General features: G+C 40.9%; 1 protein-coding gene across 1 annotated transcript in view; it reads right to left on the bottom strand.

Annotated features, from left to right (window-relative positions):
* The window catches only part of PLA2G4E (phospholipase A2 group IVE), a 69018-nt gene that overhangs the window by 19652 nt on the left and 29677 nt on the right, over positions 1-19689 (bottom strand). Inside the window, exons 6-14 of the mRNA XM_069105819.1 lie at positions 18822-18864; positions 17706-17769; positions 14699-14865; positions 14448-14540; positions 13901-13938; positions 10068-10203; positions 8527-8663; positions 5302-5524; positions 1481-1595 (exon numbers count right to left, since the gene is read on the bottom strand). Coding sequence (XP_068961920.1) covers positions 1481-1595; positions 5302-5524; positions 8527-8663; positions 10068-10203; positions 13901-13938; positions 14448-14540; positions 14699-14865; positions 17706-17769; positions 18822-18864 — 1016 coding nt within the window. The remainder of the gene's footprint in view (positions 1-1480; positions 1596-5301; positions 5525-8526; positions 8664-10067; positions 10204-13900; positions 13939-14447; positions 14541-14698; positions 14866-17705; positions 17770-18821; positions 18865-19689) is intronic.

The following is a 19689-nucleotide window of genomic DNA, read 5'->3' on the forward strand; positions in this document are numbered from 1 at the left end:
CTTTCTTTCTTTCTTTCTTTCTTTCTTTCTTTCTTTCTTTCTTTCTTTCTTTCTTTCTTTCTTTCTTTCTTTCTTTCTTTCTTTCTTTCTTTCTTTCTTTCTTTCTCTCCCTTAGGCAATTGGGATTAAGTAACTTGTCCAGGGCCACACAGCTAGTAAGAGTCTAAGGCCAGATTTTATTTACATTTACAAAGGAAACCAACTATATTGAAATACAGGTATCAAAATATTAAAGAAATAATTTTGTGATAAAATAATATGATACTTTTTGGGTCTAATAAACACTTTAATTTCAAAGTAGGAATCGGCATAAATTATATTTTGAGATATATTTTGAGATATCTGTAAGACCATAATGCAATATGAAAATATCTGTGATTTCTATTGATGACAAAGGTGGGGATAATAATAGCACCAACCTCAAGGGGTTGTTGTGAGAATCAAATGAGAAAATATACAAATATTATCTAAAGTCCTGCCCCCTAGACAATAAAGAATGTATAGCTACAGACATGTACTAGTTGTGTGACCTGGACAAGTCACTTAATCCTGACTGCCTCCAAAAAAAAAGAATCTTTTCCCTTTGTGCTACATAAATGCTAATTATTGTTACTATTAAAGTCACAGATACTCCTAACACTATTATACTTTGTTGCTTTACATTCATTATTAAGGAAATGCTAAATTTCAGTTAGAAGTTAGTGAAAATAAAAAAGTAATTTTTTTCTCCATGAAAGGTCATAGATCCCCCTCCCCCTGCCTTGAAATCTATCCATGATCCCCTAGGTTAAAAACCACAGTTTTAAGCAGACATACTCAAGAGTACTGGAGGAATGGAGAAACTGCAATTCCAACATAAGACAGAGGAGGGCAGTGTCAGCTCAAAAAACAGAGATGACCAGAACCCGACTTGACTGTTTCTGGCTCCATGTCAATGACACTGAAGCCAATAAGCAAAATAGCCCAGAAAAAGTTACCACCCACAGTCTAATAAAATGATACTGAAAATGGAAAACCGGATTCTCCCTAGGAAACTGCAAAGGGAAGAGTCTTGCCCCCCCTGACAGTAAAGAAGGTATGGAATTCCTTCCTTTTGCAGAGGTTGCATTCTTCCAGTTCTGTCATTCAAAACTGGGAAAGTGATAGATGATTCCGACAAGGTAGGGGAGTCATGAGAGCCAGGGGGAGAGCAAATTAACATGTTTAATGAATTAATTAAGCACTGGGGATAGAAAGAAAGGTTTCATAGGGTCATAGACCTAGAGTGGGAATTTAGCCGAGCCCTCCTCACTCTATTTTACAGATGGGGAAACTGAGGCCCAGGAAAGTTGTAACTTATTTAATCTTTGTTGTGGAGATAAGAAAGATGGTGGTGGGACCTCTTAGGAATGTTGGGGCATGGGCAGGAAATGCATCTATAATCTCAGGTTGGCTCCACCAGATTTAAGTCTATCAACTGTCCAAAGTATGATGGAATTACCTCTGAAATCCTGGTTGCTTACATCATCCTTCACATTGATGGTGAGGTAGATTGGGAGAGGATTCTGGCCCTGGCACACAGCTTCTTTTTGCCATGACAGCTTCCCTTCGTATTTCTGTTTGGAGAAAAGAAGGGATTAAAGGAGAAGTGATGGGCTTGTATCTGGAGCATGGGTGAGGGGATCAGAGAGAATCTTCTTTGGAACAAGGCTCCAAGAAGGGAGATATCACAGGACATAATCCCAAGAAGGGAGAGACAGAGGCATTCAAGGTTGCTGGTGGATCATAGGATCAAAGTCAAGGCCGTCAGATCCAATACTCTCATTTTACATGTGGGAAACTGAGGCATAGAGAGAGAGGCTAAAGGACTCTCCCAAGATCACATAGCCAAGAAGTTTCAAAGGAGTCTCATTTCAGGACAGATAGTGCAGGCTATTATGCTATGAATGCAGGGGCTGTAGTGAGGTATGGGAGGATCTTAAGGGGGAAGAAGCCCAGCCTTCAAAAGTCTAGCAATGCCACCTGAGGCAATGTCTTGATTGTTCCACATTGGCCATGGTTCTATATGCTCTCTAGGGGCTGGCACTGAACTGGGTTAAGGCTCAGTTAGAAAAGCAGGACAGACTCCCAGCAGTCTTTCTTCCCATTGGCACAACCAAACTATTGTGTGCAATATCATCCTTTACTCTCTGGGAGGAAAGCCTGCCTAGTATTTAGAAATGTGGTAGAGGGGCAGTTGGGTGGTACAGTGGTTAGAGCATTGATCCAGAGTCAAATCTGGCCTCAGATACTTACTAGCTATGTGACCCTGAGCAAGTCACTTAATCCCAATTGTCTCAACAACAACAGAAAAAGAGCATGTACTAGAGTCAGGTCTTGTTAATTTTTTAACAAGGTTGTTAAATTTTCTTTGTGAGTATTTATACTTCAAGATGTCACAAAAGCTACATATCAGGACTTGATTTATTGTTTTGCTGATTTGTCTGGACTTGAGAAAGCAATAAAGAAAATGTTAATAATGCAAACTAAACAAAAAAAATTTGTTGTGACTATTTAGTTGGTTGTTAAACATTTATCAAGATGCTCTTGGTTTTATCTGTCTCTACGGATCTGTCAGGTTAATGCCCTAATTGCCTGGTGCTGAGAATTTCATTTTGTTGAATCCCAAGCTTTAAATACCAGGATTTGGTCAACTGCACAAACCGAACAGATGTAGAAACATCAGGCTGGATGTAGACCCAGTGACTGGGCCATACTTGAAGGATACACAGCCTTATGAAAACCAATAGATCAAGCAGCAAGGTGGTGCAATAGATAGAGTACAATCCTTATAATTGGGAGGACCTGAGCTCAAATTTTAGCCCGGGCAAGTCAGTTAACCCCAATTGCCTCTAAAAACAAAAAAAGAAAAGAAAAGAAATGGGCTTAAAGATTTTTTTTTTAGATTTTTTTTCTTTTTTTGGAGGGGGAAGGCAGGGCAATTGGGGTTAAGTGACTTGCCCAAGGTCACATGGTTGGTTTTATGTTAAGTGTCTGAGACTGGATTTGAACTCAGGTCCTGCTGACTCCAGGGGCAGTGCTCTATTCACTGCGCCACCTAGCCACCCCTAAAGATGTTCTTTATGTGTACACTTTAAGACATGGACAGCATGGGAATTTCTCGTTGGACTATATGGCAATGTATATGGCAATATATTTTTCATTTTAAAATAAAATAAAAATTGTCATTCATCAAGAGAAAGAAGTGTTCTTTTTTAAAGAACCAGCTAGATGGTGCAGTGGATAGAATGTCTGGAGTTAAGAAGACCTGAATTCAAATCTGGTCTCAGATATGTACTAGTGAGTGACCCTGAACAAGTTACACACACACATACACATACACACAAATACACACACATGCACACATACACACACACACTGTTGAGTTAAATGCATCAGATTTTCCAAAGATACTTAATAGTTATGTGACACCGGATAGCTCACTTATCCTTTCTAAGCCTCACCTGTACAATGGGGCAGCTACTTCACAGGGTGGTTGTAAGGGTCAAATGAGATAACGTATGTATTTTGTAAATTGTAGCCACTATTACACCCCCCCCCCCAAACTTCTGTTTCCCTCAGTTTCCTCATCTACAAAAATGGGGATAATACTAGCACCTGCCTCCCAGAATTGTTGTGAGGACCAAATGAGATAATATTTGTTAAGGGCTCAGCACAGTGCTTGGTACATAGTAAGAATTATATGAATGTTACTCTTATATATTAAGAGGAAACATGGTAAAGTGGGTAGGATCAGAGTCAGCAAAACCTGAGAAGAATCCCACCTCTGACGTGATGTATACTAACTGTATGGCCATGAGCAACCTCTCTGGAACTCAGTTTCCTTATCTATAAAATGAGAATAACAATGCTTAGGGTACCTGCCTCATGGTTGTTATGTGGCTTGCATGAGATCAAGTATGTGAAAGTACTTTACAAACTTTAAATGCTACATAAATGTCAGTTATTATATGTGTTGGGTTTTTTTTTTTATCTGAAGTGGGGTAGGCCAGGCAGTTGGGGTTAAGTGACATGCCCACAGTCACATGGCTAGTAAGTGTCAAGTAGCTAAGGCTGGATTTGAACTCAGGTCCTCCAGACTCTAGGACCAGTGCTCTATTCACTGCACCACCTACCTGGCCCTATTATGTTTTCTTAAAATGTCAAATTTCAGACCAAACTTAAGACTTGCAGTCTACATCAGTCCAACTTAAAAAAAAAATGTAAAAAAAAATTTTTTTTCTGCAGTGAATGAGAGGGAAGAAGGTAGGTACTAATGTCCATCACTCTGAGTGCTGCATTTTCTTTATCATAGGGGTAGGGATAGGAAGAGACATTGGACCTGTGGTTTAATTGGTATAGGGAACTCCCAGGTCAGGAAACTCTTTCTACCAATTCAGATTGATCTAGTTATTACCTGAACTATAATTCAAAATAATTAACCATATGGATCAGCATTGGCCCGAAGGCCTAAAATCTTCAGAGAAAGCCCAGAGCCCTGAAACACGTGGATTCTTCTTCCCAAGACCATGCCCAACTTAACTTATACAAAGATGCTGACTGGTCCTCATTTGAACAGTGCTGACTTTCTTCAGATTACTGTTGGCCACATACTCATAGACTGTCAAGGTCTCGTGATAATGTAAGGATGAAAAAGGTCAGGGAGGAAACATTTGGCAGATTGGGAATAGATTTACCAGCAGATACGTTCTTGTGACTCATTTACAAGTTAGATGAGTCATTAGTTGTACCTGTGTAAGAGAGAAAGTTTGAAACCACCAAGCCAAATGTTTTTTTTTTTTGTTTTGCTTTTTGGAGGGCAGTTGGGGTTAAGTGACTTGCCCAAGGTCACATGGCTAGTTTTTGTGTTGCGTCTGAGGCTGAATTTGAACTCAGGTCCTCCTGACTCCAGGGCGGGTGCTTTATTCACTGTGACACCTCGCCACCCCCATCAAGCCAAATGTTACAAGGTAGAGTGACTGAGCAAGAAAAGCCTTAGGCAGGGCGGGTAGGTGGTGGACCTACTTCACAGGGTGGTTGTAAGGGTCAAATGAGATGACATATGTAAAGGATTTTGTAAACTGTAGCCATTATATAAATACTAGCTGTTATTATATAAGCATATATAGAATTGACTATGAAGAGAATAAGTACAAATACATACTAAGGAACCTTGGGAGGGAGGGTACCAGCAGCTGAGGAAATGAGGAAAGGCTTCATGCAGAAGAAGATGCTCATACCATCAAAGTCAGCTGAGTAACCCAAGAGGAGCAGAGAACCTACCTCGTCCCCCAAAAAGGACTCGATCAATAAACCCCACAAGTCTGTGAAGGAAACTCTGTAGCCTTCTTGGCTCCTTTGCTTCAGGTCCTGCCGGTAGTAGCTGAGTTGATCTGGGTAAAGTGAAGGGATCTTGTTTTTGACAGCATGTCTCCGAGCCTCCTGGATGGCCTTCTCCAGGTTTTTGGAGGACCAGTTGGCGTCTTTGTATAGGTTGGACATGGTCCTGGGAAGAGGCATCCGCGTGTTATAGGACATCCAGAGCACAAGTGGGTTTGACCTTGTAGGCTGGGGAGGGAGTTAGCTCATAGGCTTACCAGGGACCATCTAATTCAATTCTGTTTCCACAAAATGATAAAAATGAGGCCCAGAAAGAAGATGTGGTTTGCCCAAGGGATCCAAACTCACATCCCCCAAATCAATTAACCCTGTATTTCTGCTTCCTTTAAGTGGCACATGAACAATTGCATCCCAGCCCAGCTCCATAAGATGGCTGGGTGAGGGCTGTCAGGGACAAGTGGGTGAAGATTGCTAATTTTGTAGACTGGCAAAAGTCTCTGCAGCTGAAGGGTGTTTCAGTTGTCTTAAAATTTTGCGAGCCTGCTTTAATGAGCAACAGAGAAAGATTAACACAGGGGAGGTTTTCCCTAGTGTTCTCCCTTTGCCTGTTGCTGCCTCTCTCATCTGTGTAACAAAAAGAATAGATTCTCTCTTCTGTTTATATGTCTGAGCTGCCATAAACATGTAACTTATGTATAATTGTACAAGTGGCTATAATAATAAGCTCCTCCCAGGTTCCCTTTCCATAACTATTTTTCTCCTAAAAGGACGCAGTAAAGTGTAAGCTCCTTGAAGGCAGGTACTGCCTTTTTTTTTCCCAGTCATTCAATAAACATTTATTAAATATCTACTACATGCAGGCACTGTATTAAGTGCTGAAAATACAAAAAGAGGGCAAAGATGGCCCCTGCCCTCAAGAAGCTTACAATCTAATGGGGAGACAACATTCAAACAAATACATACAAAGCAAGTAATGTACAGGATAAATAGAAAATAATGAAAAGAGGAAAAGCACTGGAATATATGTACATACATATGTACATGTTTGTGTATGTATACATGTGTGTATATATGTATGTATTTAATACCTTATGTGCATATTTAATAATGTATTATATTTAATGTTTATTGTATATATAGGCATACTTAATATATTATATGTATATTAACATATTATATGTGTATAATATATTATAATCTATAGATAGCATACACACATATCCCATGCCTCTATAGAGACTAATGAGACAGTGAACTTGTCCCAAGCACAGGTTGCTTCAAAGCCTCTTGTCCCCTGTCCCTCATATGGCACTCTGGCATAGCATCTCCCTAGGAGTATCTGTTTAGGGTACAGCAATAAGTATCCCCAATACGCAGCACAGATGCTTGAATCTTTTCTTTTTTTAGTCTGAACCTATGATTTTATTGACATCAATCAATCAATAGGCATTGATTAAGCGCTTATTGTATACCAAGCACTGAGCTAGGTGCTGAGGAAACAAATTGAATAAATGAAATAAACCCTACTTTCAAGATGCGTACATTCTAATGGGGGAAGACAAGTACAGAAACAAACTTATACAAAGCAAATAAAAAGAGAATCTATACAAATAAATACACAGTAGTTAAATTCAAGGTAGCTTGGGAGAGAAGGCATTAGCAGTTGGGGAGATCAACAAAGGCACCATGGGAAAGAACTAGTAAAGGGAACTTCCTGGCACCTACCACTGTGCATGATATACAGTTGGCAGCAAAGATGCAAAGGGGGTAGCACTGGGGACCTCGCTCTAAGAAGACCTAAGTTCAAATCCAGCCTCAGACTCTTGCTAGCCATGTGACCTTGGGCAAGTCACTTAGCTTCTGATGCCTCAGTTTTCTTATCTATAAAATGAGGGTAATAACATAAGATAGGGATAATAATAACCTGTCTCCTAGGATTGCTGTGAGATCAAATGAGATATTTGTAAAATGGTTTGCAAATCTTAAAGTTCTGCATAAATGCTAGCAATTATCATTAAATACCCATTGAATGAATAAATGAATGAATGAAATGGAAACTTTTTATACTGATGTAGATTTACAACTCCTCTGTAACTTAGAATCTTGGGGAGTTGCTGGGGGGTACTGAAGGATTAAATGACTGAGAGATTAAGTGAGGGTCACATAGCCAGTATGTATGAGAGTCAGGACCTGAACCCAGACCTTCCTGACCCCAGGTCAGCCTTCTTATTCACATCTTCTCCCTACACTCCTGGCACATGGGCAGAAGCACCTGGTGAGACACAGGAGTGCAGGGGTGGAAGGGTGGGCAGTGAACAGAGCATGAACAGCTGCTCACACTTCTGCATTCTGGGCTCAGTCAGCATGGTATGATTAGGGCAGGGGGCATGAATGCACTTCTCTAGCAGAACATCTAAAAGTGATCTCATGACACTGATTTATGCCACTTTGCAATCCCCTTAAGCACTTGTAACGCTCCATTTTGTTTTATAATCTATTGTGTACATGCATGTGCTTTTCACACGCATACACACAGCAGTTGTTTGTTTTTGTTTTTTACTTTGTATTTTCTTCAGGGCTTACATAGTATATTACCCTTGTTATTGTTGTAGTTGTTTTGGTCAGTCCTATTGAGAGCTCCCTGGTGAGAAAACTTGTTCTACCAATGTGAATCAATGACTTCTGCAACTTACAGAGATGCCTGAGGCATTGAGAGTTTGCCTGGTGTCTACATTATCAGAGATGTGACTTGAACTCAGGTCATCCTGACTCAGAGGGCAACACCCATCTACTGCATTACCCAGGAGATCTTAGGGTCATAGAATTAAAACAGGAAATGATCTTAGAGGTCATAGAGTCAACCTCCCTAATTTAATAGATTAGGAAACTGAGGCACAGGGAGAGTAAGTGAAGTCACCCCAGGATTACACAACAAGGAAATGTCTGAAGCAGGATTTAATGTTTGTTGAATGTTCAATGGCTTGGAATCAATGATATTAGAAATTAATTCAGTCACTGCCACAGACTCAAGAGAAGGTAGTGGAAACAGCAACAAATGTTTTAACTTTGGGGGCCAACAAAAGGAACTCTTTCTCTCACCCCTCAAGGTCAAACACTCTAAGGCTTTACTCCAAGGCTTAAACCATTCAGGGACTCCTGATTCCTCACCAAGTTGCACCCGAAAGTCCTGTGATGTAGCTGGTACAGTTCAAGATGTTCATCTTCTGAAGCCCCAACAAGTGGCCATACATAGAGGTCATCGATCTCAGGCCACCCCCTGTGGCCATGATTGTTACCAGTGGCACCTGATGGACACACAGTGACAGAGAGTTAGAGAGAAGGAGGCTGGGCAACAGGGCTTCAGAGAAGCCAGAGCAGAGGATATTTCACCACACAGAGAAAGTAGAATGGATAGAATGGAGATGGGGTGGAGTGGAGAGTTGGAAAAAAAAACAACAACTAAATTTAGGAGAAGTGGGGGAGTCTAGAAAGCTGAGAAACCAAGAATTAGATTTAACCAAAAAGTAGAAGAAAGATCTCTCTCTCTCTTTCTCTCTATTCTATCCATCCAGTTATCCCTATACATCCTCTCTCTTTCTTCTTCTCTTCCTCTCCCTTTTCCTACTCTCTGTCTCTGTGTCTCTCTCCCTCTCCCTCTCTCTCATAGGATCATGTATTTTATAGCTAGAAGGTACTTTAGAGGCCATCAAAATCTATCCCTCTCATTTTTACAGAGGAGGAAACTGAGGCAAGAAAGGTTGAGTTGCTCAGGGCCATACAGTTATTAAGCTATATCTACCTGGAATTGGGTTCCAGGTGCCACCTTACCCAAACTAACTCCAAACCAACTAGAATACGGGGAAAAGAGATGTAAGGTCAGTGGCTTAATATGAACTCCAGAGTGTCTGGGCAAAACAAAGATCCAGGGGAAGGGCCCTTCTGTATCCTGGTCTTACCACCGCTTGGAAAGGAAGGATCCTGGTTCATGGAACCACATAATTTGAGAGCTGGAAGGGATCCTAGAGAGCATCTACCTCAATTCCTTTATTATCAAAATGCAAAGCAACTAAAAAGACAAAATGAAACAGATGCCCAGAAAAGTGAAATCCTTTGCCCAGGGTTATACAGGTAACCTGGGCTTTTAAAGTGGAAGGCTTTTAAAAAAAATTCTAGGGATGGCTAGGTGGTACAGTGAATAGAGCACTGACCCTGGAGTCAGGAGGACTTGAGTTCAAATGTGGCCTCAGACACTTAACACTTACTAGCCGGGTGAACTTGGGCAAGTCACTTAACCCGAATTGCCCTGCCCTCCCCTTCCAAAAAGAAAAAAAAAAGGAAAGATTTACCAGGTCAGTGGGTTGTGGGAAGGAAATCCTTTTGCATAACAGGTTTGAAAGTGGGAGGATCTTATTATACACACCTAGCTGGGGTAATGGACATAATACAGGATGCTATAAAACACTTTAGAATGGATCTTGTGGCCTCCTAGGTTATCCTATATTACCTGATAATCCTATAGGGATAGTTGAGCTATAAAGGCAGCCCATGGGTGGGAGACATGGTGGGCTAAATAGTAAGTGGGAGCAGGAATTCTCCAAAGGAAGGCAAAGGGAAGTTGTCCATGAAAGGCAGAGAGCGTGCCCAGCCCACCCTGTTTAGAACCTAGCTCAGAGCATATTCTAACCTCCTTAGTCCCCCCACCAACTGACCTCATCGTCTTGCAGATCCTCTTCCAGCTGCAACACCTGCTTCAGTGCTTCGGCTACAATCACCTTCCGTTTCTTCAGGAACTCCAGCTCTTCTGAGCACAGATTGTAACCCAGCCTCACGTTCAGTTCCTCAGCACTGTGGTGGGAGAGAGGATGCTTGTCACCCACAATTGCATCAGAGCTGTTGCCTCCACATACTCAAGTGGCCACCTCTCTCATTCCTCAGCTTGAATGGGAAAGAAATTGGGTGCCTTGAGAAGGACACTGGATTTGAATCCCGCCTTTGGAATTTGCTACCTGTTTGGCCTTGAGTAAGTTGCTTCACCCCTCTGGGCTTCTAGGGAGTGGACCAGATGATTCTTGGACTATTGCAACAGCCTTCTAATTGAATTTCCTGACTCCAATATATCCTTTCTCCAAACTATTCTTCAAACCATAGCTTCCAGAATATTTTTTTAAACTTTAAAAAATTTTTTCCAATTACATGTAAAATTTTTTAAATTTTTTTCAAATTTTGAGTTCCAAATTATCTCCTTCCCTTTCTTCCTTCCCCCTCCTTGAGAAGGCAAGCAATTTGCTATAAGTTATACATGTGCAGTCATGCATAATGTATTTCCTTTAAGGCCAATTCAAATACCTCAATTTTCCCCAGTTACTCCAGGCCACACTGATCTCTCCCTTGGCTGAACTCCTTTAGCACAGGGTCAGTACTATACAGTTCAATATTTTATTATTTACTATCATATATTCTTCCTTAATCATTTTGTAATTCTAAGTTATAGATGCAAATGCAAAATGGCAATTATTAGTCATTTATAAAAGAAAACACAAACCAAAAAAACAAGAAAGATTTAAAAAGTAAAAAAAAAAAGTATGCTTCAATCTGCATTCAGTTCTTTCCTTGGAGGTGGATAGCATTTTTCATCATGAGTCCTTTGGAATTATCTTGGATCACTGCATTTCTGAGAATAGTTAAGTCTTTCACAACTGATCATTATACAATATTGTTTTTACTATGTACAATGTTCTCCTGGTTCTGCTCACTTCACTTTGCATCAGTTCATATAAGTCTTTCCAGGTTTTTTCCTAATATTTCTTAAAGCACAAGTCTAACTAGGTCACTACCCTACTTAAAAAGCATCTCCCAATTGCCCCCAAGATAAAATATAGACTCCTGGTTGGCTTCTAAAACCTTTCACTGTCTGTCTCCACCCTGCCTTTCCAGGTTTATGGTGTACTATTTCCCTTCTTATACTTGATGTGCCAGCAAAACTGGTATATCAGCTGATCCTTATACATGACATTTTATCTCCTATCACCATATCTTTACTAGACTGTCCTCTGTCACTAGAATGTACTCCTTTTTCACTTCCACCCTATAAAAATCCCTAGCTTTCTTCCTTCCCTTTATAAGGCTCAGTTCAAGTGCCAACCCCTATATGAGTTCTATTTGCATCTTTCCAGTATTTTGTATTTACTTTGTTTATTTCATATGGTTTCCCCCCAAAAGAATAAAATTTCCTTGACTATTTCATCTTTTTCTTGTATACCTAGATCCAGCACAGGGCCTAATACCTAGTAGGAATTTAAAAAATGTTGAATGAGTGAATGAATGAAAAGGTCTCAGTCTGAATGCTATGATTTCTTTCCTGAGCAAACAAGGTCCAGGGCATTTCATGTAAATATCCCAGGACAAAGTTTTCATCCTCTTATTTCTTATAGCATCTCTAATGATTCTTCTATTTTTACTTCATTGTTTAGTCTAAGAACCTACAATAACTCTCTATTGTCTACTACATGAAATCCAAACCCCTCAACCTAGTACTCAAGGCCCTCCACAATTAGGCCTCATGGGTCATTCTTCTCCAATCTTGTCTTCTACTGCTCTCAACAAATACCTTGCATTCCAATTAGGCAAGTCCCTTTGTTGCCTCTGAGATACATCAAACTCATTCTCATTTCGTTGACTTTCCTTAGTCTATTCTCTCCAATATGGAGGGCCCTTCCTCCATTTTTCCTAATCTTGTCTATCAATTTAATGCCTTACTTTTCCCCAGTTACTCCAGCCTACACTGATCTCTCCTTTGGCTGAATTCCTTTAGTATAGGGTCAGTACTATACAGTTGAATATTTTGCTATTTACTATCATATATTGTTCCCTAATCATTTTGTAACTCTAAGTTATAGTGCTGTAAGATCCTAGAAAGCAGGAACTGTGTCTTAGAATTTCACAGAAACATACAACATTAGAGCTTCTAGAAGGACCTTAATCATCTAGTCCTTTTTGCCACTAAAGTTCTTGGTATTGTAAAATGGCTCATCATCCAAAATAGTCATGATACTATCAGTAGTAATAACAGCAAAGATAAAAGTAAACAAATTAATAAAGACAAAAAAAATTTAATATATAAAAAAAGAAAACCGTAAAGAAGATGTATTACCATTTGTTTTAATATTGGACTCTAAAGATCATAAGGCCTTTCTGTCTGACTTGCAGCTGAAACCTTCTACCCTTATTAGAATGTGAGCTCCTTGAGGGACTATCTTGCATCTCTATTTGTATTCTTAGTCCTTTGCATATAATAAGCCCTTAATAAATGTTTTTTTTCATTTCTTTCCTTCCTTTCTTACATAGCAACAACATCCCCATAACTTAATTTGCCTTTTTTTTTTTTGTATGTGACAGGAGTATGATTGGAGGCAACTTGAGCATTTACACCCAGGAAATCAGCAAATACTACAAATCAGGACTTGATTTATTGTTTTGTTGATTGTCTAGACTTAAGGAAGTGGTAGAGAAAATATTAGTAATACAAATTAAACTTAAAAGTGTATTATGTGGATATTTTTCCCTGGAAAACTAGTTGTTAAATATTTACCTGCACACCTTTGGATATAATATTACTTCATTGCTCTATCCGTCTTCCCACTTCTACCCTGTAACATCATCCCTCATAACTTAACTTTTTTTTGTCTTATCACTGCCTTATTCAAGAATCTACAGTAACTTCCTATCACCTAGCTAATCAAGTCCAAATTCAAGAGTATGGTAGTCATTTTGTAGATACGGAAACTGAGACCTAGAGAAAAGAGACAACTTAACCAAAATCATATGGCTAGTTAGTCATGGTTAAGAGTAGAATCTAGGGGGCAGCTAGGTGGCACAGTGAATAGAGCACCAGTCCTGTAGTCAGGAGAACCTGAGTTCAAATCCAGCCTCAGACGCCTGACACACTTACTAGCTGTGTGACCTTGGGCAAATCACTCAACCCCAATTGCCTTGCCTTTCCCCCTCCAGAAAAAAAAAAAAAGAGTAGAATCTAGGTTTCTTGAATTCCAGGTCAATGCTCTATCAACCATATTTCTATTTCCTATTTCTCTCCCGTGGTGTTTACAACAGGGCTGGAAATATAATAAGTGCTCAACAAGTATTTGCTGACTTCACTTACTACATGCATATAAGATATGGTTCTTTCTGTCACTGTCCAGGAAATGTCAGACATTGGCAAAAGCCTCGTCCTTAACCAGGAGCTACTCTTGAACTTTACCGCTCAAAGTATGACAAGGGAAGCAGGAGTATAGTTGAATGCTCAGGGGTAGGAATTCCCATCAAAAGTTTCCACTTCCACTTCTCAATGCCATTTCCCTTTCTTCTTCCTGCATCTCTACCATTCCCTTGGGCTCCTCAACATGTTTAACAGGACCTAGAGCCCCCAAGAAGCTGGAAAAGGATTAGTACAAATAGCAGTTCCAAGGTATGGAAGATAGTGGGGATAATAGAAGAATGGGAAGGGAAAACAGACAGAACTGCGAGAATGTGGAAGGTACTTTACCAGTCTTTGGCTGTCACATGTAAATCACAGTTTTCATTCTGAGAACCAAGAAAAGGGAAGAGTCTTATCAGTGTTGTAATATTTCAGAGCAAAATAGCCCGCATCAAAGGCTTATACGTTCACTCATGGATGCTCATTGACCGTTAACTCTGCCCACCATCCCCAGGAACTCAAATCTTCACCTCCCCCCACAAGCCTTCACACTCGGCTTCCCTCACATTCTGTCCTCTGCATGTGGTTTTCCTACTCAGCCTTTCAGTGCCTCCTTCCCCACCATGCTGTAGCCCCCACATATTACCACACAACTCCCTAGACACCATCTTGCTCCCCCATATACACAACTCAGATCTTTTCCTATTAGATAAATGCCCACTGCCCCCTGAAACAATGTTGTCCATACCTCTGTTTCTCATGTGAACCTACACAGGCAGCCTTCACCAATCTGATCTTTAGATACTAATTTCTTTGCCCCATCTCCATACCACCTCTTGCCACTGGCTCTCTGACTCAAATGAGCCTAGCTAGGGAGCTGATTCCTAATACTCACCATAGGTACTGTCAGCTCTTGTCCATCTGGGAGGCAGTCCAGGGAGATGCAGACAGAATGGTTTCTTTTATGGGCACCACAGCAGCAGGAAAGCTAAGAAAGAAATTTCTTTAAAAGGGAGAATAAGGCTTCTCCTATAGGCTAGGTGTCCATTCTCCCCCATTTCCCAATGGAACTATGTCTGGGAGTCAGTTTAGACCCAGAAGTTTCCCATGCCCACAGATGATTTATTAACACCCAGTGCTTCCTACCCCACAGGTCCATCGGTTCCTGGGCACCTCCACATGCATTTGGGGCTGGAAGTATTTGGTGTAGTGGAAGAAGGCAAGATCTGGGCATTGGTTGCTGGAGTTGTAGCAGGGTGAGACATACTGGGTGTTTTCATAGGATTCATTCACCGTCACAGTTAGCTGTTTTCCTATGAATAGAATGCAGAAGGTCACAGAATTTAAGGGTTGGAAGGGACCTCATGGCTATATGGAAGGGACCAACCTGTACCTGAAAAAGAATTTATGCTACAACTTATTCAATAAGTGGTCATTCACATAATATCTATGTATCCATCCAACTATCAATCCATTATCTATCTATCTATCTATCTACCTATCATACTTAATCTCTGCTTAAAGACCACTAATGAGGGTAAACTATTACACTCTAGGTAGCCCATTCCATTTAGGGATAGTTCTAAGGTCATTTGGTAGTACAGTGGCTTGGATGTACTTAATGTCAGGAAGACCTAAGTTCAAATGCTTATTAGTTCTTTTTCTTTAACCTCAGTGTCATCATCTGTAAAATGAGGGAATTACACTTGATGGCTGCTAAGGGACCCTCAATTGTAAATCTATGATCCAATAATTGTTAGATTTTTCCTGACATGAGGATAAATATTTCTCTTTGCAACTTCTCCTTACTGTTCTTGGTTCTGGTTCTTGGGACCAAACAGAACATGTCTAATCCCTCTTTCATAAGACAGCCATTCAAATATTTAAGGGTAATTTCCTTCTTCCTCCTCTGCTCTCCTTAGTTTTCTTCAGGCTAATTATCCCTACTTCCTTTAACTAATCCATACACGTTAGGGATGACTTCCCTTTGCTGGACATGCTGCAATTTGTTAGTCATCTTCCTTAATTGTGCTGGCCAGAATGGAGCACAATATTCTAGATGTAGTCTAGCCAGGGCAAAGTACAGCAAAATGACCAATTGCCTACCATCACACTGACTCATATTATGCTTGCAGTCCATTAAAACCCCCAGATCTTTTTCAGACCATCTATTGTCTAGCTGTGCCTGCCCAATTTTATACTTGTAGATTATTTTTTGAACCCAAGTGGAAGACTTTACATTCATCCCTGTTGAATTTCATCTTGTTAGGTTCAGAGAAGGCTCTGGCTCAGAGGTAAGCAGGATTCAAACTCAGGTCTTCCTGAGGTGAAGTGGCAAAGCTGGTATTTGAACCCATGTTTGTAACACCAAAACCAGCACCCTTTCCACAGTACCACACTGATGTTGCCAAGGAGGATACTGGGCAGATATGGGTTAGATTTGCCAACTTCTGAAATCCCTTCCAGTTTTAACAATCTACGATTTATGAAGCAGCAGGATTAGGAGCAGCTAGGTGATGCAGTGGATAGAGCACCTCCCTGAAGTCAGGAGGACCTGAGTTTAAATCCAGCCTCAGACACTTAATAGCTGTGTGACCTTGGGCAAGTCACTTAACCCCAATTGTCACCCATCCAGCCCCAAAGACTATTACATACAAAGAAGTGGCAGGGTTGCATATGGACTCCTCCCTCTCCACGCCCCAAGGTGATGCTTCAGTTGCCCCTTCTCCACTCCCCCAACCTACATAGTACCCATAGTATCCTTCACCCCTTCTTTCTTCCCAGACTGTTTGTCATGGAAACCTGGACCTCTGCCAAGCTAAATCTAATCTCCTAAATCATGAGGAGAATAGGGAGTAGGGTCTGTGGACATCTCCAGAAGGGTAAGAGAGAGGCCTGAGTCTGCTTTTCAGGAGCTGTCCCTACAGTTTGATCATGAGAAAGTCTTCTCCTGATTATTTTGAATTGATGAAGGAAGAGGAAAACTTGAGGGATCACAGAAGGGACTGGTTCCAGTGGGAGGCAGAAGTTCTAAGGAAAGGAGTGAGAAGTTGAGCCCAAGTTCTCTGCTGAAAAGCTAGTCAGAGAAGGCCTGTGAGCAGAGCCTAGGGAGCATGGGCAGAACCAAGAACGGAAGGGCCTATCAGATGTGACCCAAAGCCAAAGGAGGGCGTACCTGGGAGCCACACAGAAACAGACTTTGCTCCTTTAAAGACTGAACTGGGCAGGGGGAGATTAGACTTTGCAGAAGTGGGGAAAGATGGGTGTGGAATATTGCATGTTCTCTCAGATGCGGGTAGAGTGATGGCTAAATTCTGCAGACCTGCTCCTCCTCCCCCTTTTATCTTTTTTATTCTTTGTCACACGGGATGACTCACTGAGTAAGGGAGGACCGTTCAGAAACAAAGTAACGTAAAAACAAAAGATATCAATTGCTTTTAAAAAGAAAATTAAAGAACTGGGAAGCTGATGGCTAGGGATTTGAGAAGAGAAATTTCTTAGGGCCCTAGAATTTTAGAATTGGAAAGGATCTCATAGGACATTTTGTCTAACCCCCTCAACTGAGGAAATTAAGGCCATGGGGGGGCATGGTACTTGCCCATGGTTACACAGATAGTAAGTGGCAGAGGGAGAATTAGCATTTTTATTAATGTTTTATAAATTTTTATTGATTTCTTTTGTTCTTTTACATCACCAAAATTTCTTTCAGTATCCCTTCCCTTCCAACTTTCAGAAAGCCACTTCATATAACATTTTTTAAGGGGTGGGGCATGAAATCAGGATAACAAATCAATATATCAAAAGAGTCTCAAAGTAGATGCAACAGGCCACCTGTGGACTTCCCAGAAATGGGATTTAGCCCCAAGTCCTCTAACTATTGCTGGTTTAGACCTGGGAATCTCAGGGAATCTGTGAGCTCTTGGGACACAATGTCCATTCCAGAGCTGTCCTGAGACAAAATTTAGTTAGAATGAGGCCATTCTGAGGATCCTGAAGGAAATTTCATGTACACACCCCTTCTCTCCACCACTGCCTTCCAAATTCTAACAGTGCCTGGAAGCTAGACCTGACTGGACCTTTCAGACAGATGAATACTTGAAGTGGCTTTCTTGTAGCCCACCCCTGACCATCAAAGGAAATAAAAGTCTCTTACTTTTTCGATTCTTCTTCTGTTTTTTTTGCTTCACATGGACTTCCAGGCAGGAAACTTGTCTAGACTGTAACAAAGGAAATCACTATTAAAAATCTCTGTGGCATAGTCTGTCCCCGACTACTCCTGGCCATAGGAGAGTATCTTGGCAGAAGGGAAAAGGGGTCAAAGTGACAGGGCAAGTGTGCATGTGTGTGTGTGTGTGTGTGTGTGTGTGTGTGTGTGTGTGTGTGTGTGTATTGGGGCAAAATGGGTCCCAGAGAAAGCAAAGACAGGGTAAAAATACAGAGCCACCACAAGGAAGGGTTGGTTAAGAGGAGCCACAGTTCCATGACTTTATTCAGATTTGGAACACAAGGCCTGGGAAGCAGGCCTTCCCTTGGCGAGAGAGGAAATGGCTAGCTATTTATATCTGTTTTCCTATGCAAACAAACCAGACTTTGGGGAGGTGGGTGGGGAGGAGAATCCTGAGAAGGTGGAAGAGGCAGATCAGAGCCCATTACAACAAGATCCTAAAGCCTGTTCAGATTCTTTGTGATGCCATAAAATGAATTATTGAACACATTTGCTTGTAACACCTGGACTGACAGCTGTAGCTTGGAAAGCTTTGTCTACTTTTGGAGATTTGGGATGCAGAGAATTTGAGCTGTGCCATGTAAGGGGTTGGTAAAAAGAGATCATTGCTAGGGAAACAAAAGCTCTTCAAGATTATTATCTAGGAGGAAGCAAACAAGTTAGGTATGTATGCATCCACAAGGAAGGGTGTTCCCTATGCTGGAAACTAGCTGAGAGTAGGGCTGGGCATGGTTCTGCTCCTTTGGGGAAGCTGAAGGACGACCTTAAAGGGGATAAGTCTTAAATACCGATGAAATAACCAGCAAAGGGTATCCATGGATCTCCCCTCAAGTGTGCATCCCCAACACCCCAACTATCCACTTTATTTTTTCATACTTCCAACCTGTCCCATAAAAATCCCACTTTGGAGGCTGCAGTGGGTGTGACTTTTCAATGGGGTCAGTAGGGTCCAACTTGTGGTCAGTTTCCTCTCTTACAGCCCAATTCCCCTTTCAGGGCTGCAGGAACTTGTTCAGCTAGAATTGCTCAGGGAGAAATAGTTACCACTAGCACGCCATTGGTGAGGAGGCTTTCAGGCAGAGTGGGGCTGAAAAACAAGATTAAATCCTCCAGTCAGCTACTGTTTCTTGCAGAAGCACCCCTTTCCCCATAGCCAGTCAGGCCAGTGGCTCTTCTGAAAGGACTCTGGGAGCCCAGATCTTGGCTAGGATTTCTACAATGGTTATAATCCCTTCCCCACACCCAGCACCAGTTTTCTGGTGTATCAGCCTAAGGAGTGTCAGTGATACACTGATTCAATGAGTCATTCATTTGTAAACCCAACTTCATAGTCCATCCCACTGAGACTAAGGATACTCTTGAAGTATCTTTAAGAGGGAAGGGAATCTTGGGAGGGTAGCAATTTAACTGTAATTCTGGATGGTTTAACTGTGATGATGGGAGAGAGACTGTGAAGGGTCAAGAGGTGCTAAGAGAACTTATTTCCTGAGAGACTGAGTGAATTAATGGTCAAGGAGAAAGACTGGAGATATTTCCTGAGACATTTCCTTATGTTATAGAGAAGATATCCTAAAGAAAATTATTGAGAAATTTTGGTAAGCCAGAGAAAGATGAATGGTGGGACTATCTTTCCAGAGTTGAAAAGCCAGTAGTTGCAGGTGATAACTAAAGGTGACTGGCTGTAATCTTTCTCATTGTGATATAGGTTGAAATATTTAAATGTATCTTTGTATTGTTTGTCGTAGTGTTAATCAATTAACATATGTATAACATTGATGCCACATGTCATATATTTTTATATATTAGGTTACATATATAAATATATAGCTTATAACACTGATATAATATTAAGAGCCAACATTTACACAGTGCTTATTATGTGCTAAATGCTTTACAATCATTATCTCATTTG

This window comes from Petaurus breviceps, unplaced genomic scaffold (genome assembly GCF_028583685.1).
Source record: "Petaurus breviceps papuanus isolate PSGF00001 unplaced genomic scaffold, PetGlider_PUasm1.0 77, whole genome shotgun sequence".
Classification (NCBI taxonomy): domain Eukaryota; kingdom Metazoa; phylum Chordata; class Mammalia; order Diprotodontia; family Petauridae; genus Petaurus; species Petaurus breviceps.